This window comes from Otolemur garnettii, unplaced genomic scaffold, assembly GCF_000181295.1.
Source record: "Otolemur garnettii isolate 467f Iridium unplaced genomic scaffold, OtoGar3 scaffold00018, whole genome shotgun sequence".
NCBI lineage: Eukaryota > Metazoa > Chordata > Mammalia > Primates > Galagidae > Otolemur > Otolemur garnettii.
The window spans coordinates 5,553,370-5,563,515 of NW_003852413.1; the positions used below are offsets into that span (position 1 = coordinate 5,553,370).

The window sequence follows — 10,146 nt, forward strand, 5'->3', positions numbered from 1 at the left end:
TTTTTGAAACACAGTCTTACTATGCTGCCCTTGGCAGAGTGCTATGGCGTCATAGCTCACAGCAACCTCAAACACTTGGGCTTAAGTGATTTTCTTGCCTCAGTCTCCCAAGTATCTGGGACTACCACCTGCCACAATGCCCAGCTATTTTTGTTGTTGTTGTGTCATTGTTGTTTAGCAGGCCTGGGCTGAGTTCGAACCTGCCAGCCCCAGTGTATGTGGCCAGCAGCCTAACCACTAAGCTACGGGTGCCAAGCCTAGTTTTCTCTATTTTTAGTACACATGAGTTCGTGCTCTTGCTCAGGCTGGTCTCAAATTCCTGAGTTCAGGCCATTCACCTACCTTGGCTTACCAGAACTAGGATTATGGGTGTGAGCCGCCATGCCCAGCCTTTAGACACTGTGCAATTTACTGCCAGGGGGAGTTAGGAGATGTTAGTATTAAAACCAGAAGCTGGCTTGGTGCTTATAGCTCAGCAGCTAGGGTGTCAGCCACGTATACTGGAGGCTGGTGGGTTTGAATCCAGCCCGGGCCTACCAAACAACAATGACAACTACAACCAAAAAATAGCTGGGCATTGTGGTAGGTGCCTGTAGTCGCAGCTAGTTGGGAGGCTGAGGCAAGAGATTCACTGAAGCCCAAGAGTTTGAGGTTGCTGTGAGCTCTGAGGACACAGTATTCTATTGAGGGTGGCATAGTTAGACTCTGTCTCAAAAAAAAAAAAAAAAAAAACAGAAGCTGATGGGAGGCTGAGGCAAGAGAATTGCTTAAGCCCAGGAGTTTGAGGTTACTGTGAGCTATGATGCCACAATATTCTACTGAGGGTGACATAGTGAGACTGTCTCAAAAAAAAAAAAACCAAAAAACAGAAGCTTGGCTGGGTGCCTGTAGCTCAGCAGATAGGGTGCCAGCCATATACACTGGAGCTGGTGGGCTCGAATCCAGCCCGGGCCTGCTAAACAACAATGACAACTACAACCAAAAAATAGCTGGGCGTTGTGGCAGGCGCCTGTAGTCTCAGCTACTTGGGAGGCTAAGGCAAGAGAATGGTTTAAGCCCAAGAGTTTGAGGTTGCTGTGAGCTGTGATGCCACTCTCCCAAGGGCGACAAAGTGAGACTCTGTCTCAAAAAATCAGAAGCTGAATACATACAGATTGGCGAGGTACTCTATATAGCGGGTACCAGTTTAATTCACAGTGACACATTTGGGGATCTTTGAAATGAAGTGCTGAAGGAGGAGGAAGAGTTGGGGAAGACCCTTTTCTCCCCCTTCCATTATTGCACTGGGCTTTCCTTTCTCTTGAGCTGTGGGAATAGCTTCCTAACAAGTCTTTGTACCTCCATTTTCAGCGTCTATAATCCATTCTACTCACCTCCACCAGGATATTTCAAATGTCTGTTACTTGTTACTGCTTCCTTACTGCTGCCTCTAGGCTGGAGTCCAATCTAATAAGCAATCACATGGGGCCAGTTGGGGTCCAAGTTGTGTTCACCTGCCTCATCTTCCACCTACCCTGCCTCATGCACTCTGCCTTCAGAATACATCGTAAATCTGACCCCCTCACTGCCTCGCTGCTGCCATCCTAGTCCAGCTTGCCCTTTTTTGCTTGCTGGGCCCCTTCAAAAATAGACAGCACAGCCTCCCTGGGGCCACTCCTGCCCTGTTGCAGTTTTCTTCACACACAGCCAGTGATCTTTTCAAAACAAGTAGATCAAATCCTTCAGTGGCTTTTCTGTCACACCTGGAATAAAATCCAGGATCCTTGTAGAATGAGAAAGAAAATCTAGGCTGGGAGCAGTAGCTCATGTCTGTAATCTCAGCACTCTTGTAGGCTGAGGCAGCTGGATTGCCTGAGGTCAGGTATTCGAGACCAGCTTGAGCCAGAGTGAGACCCTGCCTGAGCTACAGCGAAATCCTGTCTCTAAAAATAGCCAAGTGTTGTGACAGACGCCTGTAGTCTAGCTACTCAGGAGGCTCAGGCAAGAGAATCACTTGAGCCCCGGAGTCTGAGGTTGCTGTGAGCTATGACAGCACGGCATTCTACCCGGAGCAAGAAAGTGAGACTCTGTCTCAAAAAAAAGAAAATCCAGAATCTTGCATAGTCTGGCCCCTTTAGGCTCCCTGACCTGTCCATCCCTTTCCCTCTGCTTTCCGAGTGGTTTCCAAGTGGACTGTCCCTCCTACTGCTTGGTATACCCTGCCCCACATCTTCCTGTGTTCCATACTTCCTCCTTCACCGCACCTTCTAGCACTTTCATTGCTCCCAGCCCCTTTATTCTCTCTCCTACGTCACAGCTAGTCTGTCTTTGGCATGTGGGGCAAACACCAGTGTTTGGTGTGGTGTCATCTCTCTTGAGTGAGTCTTTCTTCCTTTGGTCCAGGTCTTCCACTTTGAGGCCCCAGCACAGGGCCTGGCACAGAGGAGGCCTCAGCATTTGTTGAAAGAAAAATAAGGAAGTTAACCTTTGGTCTCTTTATTTGATGTAGATTCTTCTCTAAGCATCTTTTTTTTTTTTTTGAGACAGCGTCTCACTTGGTTACCCTTTGTAGAATGCTGAGGCGTCATAGCTCACAGCAACCTCAAGCTCTTGGGCTCAAGTGATCCTCTTGCCTGAGCCTCCAAAGTAACTGAGACTACAGGTATCCACCATAATACCCGGCTATTTTTTAAAGACGGGGTCTTGGTCTTCCTCAGGCTAGTCTTGAACTCCTGAACCCAAGCAATCCACCCGTCTTCGCCTCCCAGAGTACAAGGATTACAGGCGTGAGCCACTGCACCCAGCTTTGTCTTCTATTTTTGGCTTATTTTCTCCCAGCTTGACTTTTTCTTTTTTCTTTTGGAGACAGGGTCTTATGTACAGTGGCCTAATCATAGCTCACTGCAGCCTTGAACTCCTAGGCTGATGTGATCCTCCTGCCTCAGCCTGCTGAGTTAGCTGGCTACAGGCATATGCCCCCATGCTCAACTAATTTTTAAAAGTTAAAAAAATATTTTTAATGGCAGAGGTCTTGTTATGTTGCCAGTCTGGTCTCAAACTCCTGCCTTCGGGTGATGCTCCTGCCTTCCTACCTCAGCCTCACAGAGTGCAGGGATTACAGGCGTGAACCACTGTGGCTAGTCTGTTTTTAATATATATACATGTCACTCTGAAATCTATTTAAGAATTTTGTTGTACCAGTGAAGCATTCATTTAGATTCCTCTTTACTTCTTCCAAATGCGATCTAATTATTGTATCATGAAGTGCTTTTCTTAAAATTATAGAACATTTTTATTTTTCAGAAACAAGAGTTGAAATAAAAGAATCTGTTCGTGGCCAAGATATTTTCATTATACAGACAATACCCAGGTAAGAGTTAGGACAACTTTATGTAACCCTTTTCCCCTAAAACCCTGAATTCGGCTCGTCACCTGTAGCTCAAGTGGCTAGGGCACCAGCCACATACACTGGAGCTGGCAGGTTCGAATCCAGCCCCAGCCTGCCAAACAACAATGACAACTGCAACAAAAAATTACTGACTGTTGTGGCAGATGCCTGTAGTCCCAGCTACTTGGGAGGTGGAGGCAAGAGAATCTCTTAAGTCCGAGAGTTTGAGGTTGCTGTGAGCTGTAATGCCACGGCACTCTATCCAGGGTGACAGCTTGAGACTCTGTCTCAAAAAAGAAAACAATAAATAATAAATAAATAAAACCCTGAATTGATACAATTCATTATCTTTACATACAAACAACAATTCAGGTTTTTTAAAAAAATATATACATTTGGGGCAGCACCTGTGGCTTAGTGGAGTAGGGCGCTGGCCCCATATACTAAGGGTGGTAGGTTCAAACCCAGCCCCGGCCACACTGCAACAAAAAAATAGCCGGGCATTGTGGCAGGCGCCTGTAGTCCCAGCTACTCGGGAGGCTGAGGCAAGAGAATTGCCTAAGCCCAGGAGTTGGAGGTTGCTGTGAGCTGTGATGCCACGGCACTCTACTGAGGACGATAAAGTGAAATTCTTGTCTCTTAAAAAAAGACACACACAGGTACACACACTCACACACACATTTGTTTGCATGTAAATATGTAAAATGCTTCCCAAAGTATGGCTGTGGTTTTCTCAAGTTTCTACCCTGTTTGTCACATGTACTGTTACCTGTTTACGTGATCATCCCCCGAGCTCTAAACTCCCAAGGACAAAACCCCTTGCCATGGCCTGTGCTGATCCCCAGCTCTGCTGAAAGTTCCTTATTGAATGCAGCGTTCCTTGTTCACACCATCCAGACAGGTTTGTGCTGCAATTTACTTACATGGTGGCCTGTCTCCAGCTCTATTTCAGATAGCATCTCCACTCCTTCCCACAGGGCAGGAGGGCCAACGGGGAATTCTGTTACCTGAGCGGGTGCTTTCAGGACTATCTCCTTTGTCATTGCTTCACAGGGAGTGTGGGGTGGTTAGACCTGTGTCTTTGAAAAATCCAAACTTCCATGTCCTGATCAATTTAGGTCTCTGAGACTGTATTAGTAGTAAGAATGGTATTGAGTGTCACCAGTGTGCTGGGCACTTGATGTATATCTTTTTTTTTTTTGAGACAAAGTCTCACTATGTTGCCCTCGGTAGAGTGTTATGGCGTCATAGCTCATAGCAATCTCAAATTCCTAGGCTCAAGTGATCCTCCTGCCGCAGCCTCCCAGGTAGCTGGGACTAGAGGCGCCAACCAGAATGCCCAGCTATTTTTTGTTGTTGTTGTTGTTTTTGTTGTAGCTGCCTCTGTTGTTTGGCAGGCCCAGGCTGGGTTCGAACCTGCTAGCTCTGGTGTATGTGGCTGGCATCCTAGCTGCTGAGCTACAGGCGCTGAGCCTGTGTGTATCATTTTTAGTTCTTAAGTCGTGCATGGTAGCTACTTTGCAATCCTAGTGAGGGTATTGAGAAAACGGGATCTGAAGGGGGTCGAGGACTGCAGGGTCATGCTGTGAATAATGTGTGTGCAGACATAACAGAGTCTGCTCTGTGGCAGTACAGGTAGGTACTAAGTATTTTGTTTTTAATACTTTTTTATGATTATGAAAATGTTTATCACAAAATACAGGCATTATAGAAATGTATGTCAGAAAAAAAGACAAACAAAAAGAAATGTGTATCAGAAAGTAGAAGTTCCCAGACTCTCCTTATCCATTTCCTATTCTTTTGAGGTAACTAAATGGCTGTTTAATTCTCTGTATCGTTTATATGTGCATACAAGTTTAGGCTCCATGATTTAAGTGATCATCAAAACCAAAATACAAGTAATTTTAATTTTTAAATTTATATTTTCTCTATACAATAAGTATCTATGTCAGTGGTTCTCAACCTGTGGGTGGCAACCACTTTGTAACAATGAAAATACATCTCGGTATTAGGAAGGCCGAGAACCGCTGATCTCTGTGGTCCAAGTTTCAAAGGGTATGTCATGAAATCTGCCTCTGCCCTTCCCCCCAGCTACCTGGTTTTCTTTGCTGGAGGCAGCTTCTTAGTATTCCAGAAACTACTATGTGCATATTTTTCTTAATTTTTACATAAGTCTATAACACATTCTGTGTTGAACTTTTACTTTTTTGATTTTTTTTTTTTTTGAGACAAAGCCTCAAGCTGAGCCCCTGGGTAGAGTGCCATGGCTTCACTGCTCACAGCAACCTCCAACTCCTAGGCTTAAGCGAGTCTCTTGCCTCAGCCTCCCAAGTAGCTGGGACCACAGGTGCCCACCACAACACCTGGCTATTTTTTGGTTGTAGCCATCATTGTTGTTTGGCGGGCCCGGGCTGGATTCAAACCCACCACCTTAGGTGTATGTGGCTGGCGCCTTAGCCGCTTGAGCCACAGGCGCTGAGCCACCTTTATTGATTTTTTGAAACTGAGTCTCACTTTGTTACCCTCGGTAGAGTGCTGTGGCATGATAGCTCACAGCAACCTCAAACTCTTGGGCTCGAGTGATTCCTTTGTCTCAGCCTCCCGTCTCACTTGGTTTTTTTTTTTTTTTTTGAGACAGAGTCTCACTATGTTGCCCTTGATAGAATGCTATGGTGTCACAATTTACAGCAACCTCTTGGGCTTAAGCAGTTCTCTGCCTCAGCCTCCCAAGTAGCTGGAACTGTAGGCACCCACCACAATGCCTGGCTGTTTTTTTGTTGTAGTTGTCATTGTTGTTTGGCAGGCCTGGGCTGGGTTCGAACCCACCAGCCTTGGTGTATGTGGCCGGTGCCCTAGCCGCTGAGCTACAGGTGCCCAGACATGGGGTCTTACTCTTGCTCAGGCTGGTCTCCAACTCCTGAGTTCAGGTAATCTACCTGCCTTGTGCTAGGATTACAGGTGTGAGCCACTACACCTGGCCTGAACTTTTTTGTTGTTGTTTTATTATTTATTTATTTATTTATTTATTGCAACTCTGCCGGGACGCAAACTAGCCTGAACTTTTAAAAAAACAATATATCAGTACAAAAAGAGCTACCTCATGTTTTAGAAATTCTTTTTTTTTTTTTTTGAGGCAGAGCCTCAAGCTGTCCCCCTGGGTAGTGTGCCGTGGCATTAGAGCTCACAGCAACCTCCAACTCCTGGGCTCAAGCGAGTCTCTTGCCTCAGCCTCCCAAGTAGCTGGGATCACAGGCGCCCGTCACAACGCCCAGCTATTTTTCGGTTGTAGCCGTCATTGTTGTTTTTGGCGGGTCCAGGCTGGGGATTTGAACCCGCCACCTTAGGTGTACGTGGCTGGCGCCTTAGCTGGTTGAGCTATAGGCGCCAAGCCTGTTTTAGAAATTCTTAATTTGAAATGATCACAAACTTATACTAAACTTGTATATGTGGTCTAAGCTTTTTAGAGTAAGTTGCCAACTTGATGCCTCACCACCTCCAGAAACTTCAGTGTATGATTCCTACAAATGAGGACTTGCTTTGATATAACCACTGTGTGTAACCAGCAGCATCAGGGTGTTAACATTTACACAGTCGGGGACTCCTCAGGCCCCATTCAGGTTCTGCCAGGTGGCCCAGGGATGTTCCTTCTAGCCAAAGGAGCTAGTTCAGGGTTTCAGACAGCATTCGGTTGTTGTGTCTAGTTCAGTCTGGAACAGTTCCTCAGTTTGTCCTTGACTTCCAAAACTTTGATACTTCTGAAGATATCTTTTGGGAAGACTTTGACATTTTTCCCATTACTTTATCAAATGTCAGTTTGGGTCTGTCAGGTACAGTGGAACCTCCATAATTGACCCGGCCTGTACTGCCTCCGTCCTTAAGTGAGCTAATTTTCATAGACCAGACATGTACCATATGTACATAGCAGTACAGTGGGCCTCTTTCCTTGGGTTGAGCACCTCCATACGTTGACCAGTTTGTTACAGTCCCTTGTGTGGGTACTTTACAGAGGTTCTGCTGTATTTAACTATGATGAGATTCAGGTTGTACTTTTTTCTCTTTTCTTTTTTTTTTTTCTTGAGACTAAGTCTCACTCTGTCACCCTGGGTAAAATGCCATGGCGTCATAGCTCAGCAACCTCAAACTCCTGGGCTCAAGCCATCCTTTTGCCTCAGCCTCCTAAGTAGCTGGGACTAGAGGCACCCACCATAATGCCTGGCTATTTTTTAGAGATGAGGGTCTCACTCTTGCTCATGCTGGTCTCAAACTTGTGAGCTCAAGCAGTCCACCTGCCTTAGCCTCCCAGAGTGCTAGGATTACAAGTAGGAGCCACCACACTTGGCCTTCTTTTATTTTTTTTTGTATAGTTTTTGGCCAGGGCTGGGTTTAAACCCACCACCTCTGGCATATGGGGCTGGTGCTCTACTCCTTTGAGCCACAAGCAACGCCCTTTTTATTTTTTGGCCTTCATTTTTTCTTTTCTTTTTTTTTTATACTTCCAAAAGCTTACAGGTTGTGTGGTTTTGAAAGAAATATGCCAAGAGTTGTCCTCATCTTGGCTTTTTTCTGCTTCATACACAGTGGTGGATCTGTTTCCTTCCTGACGTGTGTGACGGGGTGCTGCTGGTGCTGCTGCAGTTAGCACGTACAGCATGTCAGTGTTTCAGTCTGTCTGTAGGAGGATCCCAAGAAACGGTATTACTGAGTGTTGGGATCCGTGCATGTGGTGTTGAGAGAGAGAAGGATACACTTAGTCACATTTCCTCCAGCAAGCCTGTGTTGTGTTGTGTACCTTCTGGTGGCTGGGGACTTTCTGCCCAGTGGTTTTATTTGACATTGCATCTTAGAAGTAAGGGGAAGACAAAGGGGCTTGCCTAGTGGTAGAACACGGATCCTGGTTTTTGTTGGTAGTGAATAGTAAAGTTGCATCGTCATCTCTATGTTTTCTGCATTCTTGAATTCCTTAGGGCACAGGAGGGAGCCAGATGTGACACTGGTCCTTGGCTTGGCCACCTTAGGCTACTAAGAGCTTGCTAGCTTACAGAGGGCTGGAAAGAGCAGAACCTCAACCTTTATAGCTTTGGGTAGACCAGCACCAGCCCATAACCCAGCAGGAAGTGTGAGCATCTAAGTCCAAAGGCCGTAATGGTTGGCAAAGTCTTCTTACTGCCCTAGCTGAGTTTGTGATAGCAAAAGGATGTGTGTCTACTGTGCATCTTTGTCAACACTAATTCATTGGTCTGCACTGTCGTCTGGAATTTGAGCTTTGGCTTTCAGCTCTTCTCCAATAAAGAGTGAACTCAGTTGGTGCATGATCAGTCTGGGTGGTTCTGTGCTGGCTCACATGGGCTGTGCTCTCTGTACCTTGGTGCTGTTCTGTGTATTCAGGGATCATCCCCGGAAAGGGGAGTGCCTAAGAAATTATGACCTCCTCACAGCAGAGACCTCGTTTTGTTAGATTGTCCACACAGCATGAGTGACATTAATGATTGAGTTTATGACTTCCTGTTGTTTATAGACCACTAAAGTATAGACAACCAACAGAGAGCCAGGAGATTACTAAGTTTTTTATTTTGATGATGAATTGGGAAAGTTGAAGCTTTGATGCCTCGTGAAAGTGTAATTTAGGCCAGGTGGAGTGGCTCACTACCTGTAATCCCAGTACTTTGGGAGGCCAAGGTGGGCAGATCATTTGAGCCCAGGAGTTCAAGATCAGCCTAGGTAAAATGTCCCCCACAGTAGAGTGCAGTTGCATCCCAGCTCACAGCAACCTCAAACTCTTGGGCTTAAATGATTCTCTTGCCTCAGCCTCCCAAGTAGCTGGGACTACAGGTGCCCACCACAACGCCCAGCTATTTTTTTGTTGCATTTGTCATTGTTGTTTAGCTGGCCTGGGCTGGGTTCGAGCCCGCCACCCTCGGTGCATCTGGCTGGTACTGTAACCACTGTGCTACAGGCACCGAGCTGTGAAACCCATTTTTTATTAGCTGGGTGTGGTGGCAGGTACCTGTAAGTTACAGCTACTTCAGAGGCTGAGGTGGGATATTGCTTGAGCCCGGAGTTTAAAGTTACAGTAAGCTGTGATTGTGTCACTGCACACCATCCTGGAGACAGTGTGAGACTGTCCCTAAAAAAAACAAACAGAAGACTAGGTATAATGGAATGGGTCATACCTGTAATCCCTTTGGTTATTTATTTATTTATTTTTAGAGACAGTTTTACTTTATCACCCTCAGTAGAGTGCTTTGGTATCACAGCTCACAGCAACCTCCAACTCCTGGACTTAGGCAATTCTCTTGCCTTAGCCTCCTGAGTAGCTGGGACTACAGGCCCCTGCCACAACACTCAGCTATTTTGTGTTGCAGTTTGGCTGGGGCAGGGTTTGAATCTGCCATCCTCGGTATATGGGGCTGGTGCCCTACCCACAAAGCCACAGGCGCTGTCCAGCACTTTGGTTTTTTATGTTGTTTAGTTTTGTTTTTGAGACAGTCTCACTCTTGCCCAGGCGAGAGTGTCAAGCATCAGCCTAGTTCATAGGAACCTCAAATCCTGGGTTCAAGTGATCCTCCAGGCACCCACCACCATGCCTGGCTAATTTTTCTCTCTCTTTTCTTTCTTTCTTTCTTTCTTTCTTTTTTCTTTTTTTTTTTTTTTGCAGTTTTTGGCCAGGGCTGGGTTTGAACCCACCACCTCCGGCATATGGGGTCAGTGCCCTACTCCTTTGAGCCACAGGCACTGCCCCAGAGGAAACAGAATGCAGATTCTGAGTGGGCGATGTTGGC

General features: G+C 46.1%; 1 protein-coding gene across 2 annotated transcripts in view; it reads left to right on the forward strand.

The window, feature by feature from the left end:
• Positions 1 to 10,146, forward strand: part of PRPSAP1 (phosphoribosyl pyrophosphate synthetase associated protein 1) — a 40,646-nt gene that overhangs the window by 8,117 nt on the left and 22,383 nt on the right. For both annotated transcript variants that reach the window (XM_023511206.1, XM_003786103.3), the window contains exon 3: positions 3,283 to 3,349. In XM_023511206.1, coding sequence (XP_023366974.1) covers positions 3,283 to 3,349 — 67 coding nt within the window. The remainder of the gene's footprint in view (positions 1 to 3,282; positions 3,350 to 10,146) is intronic.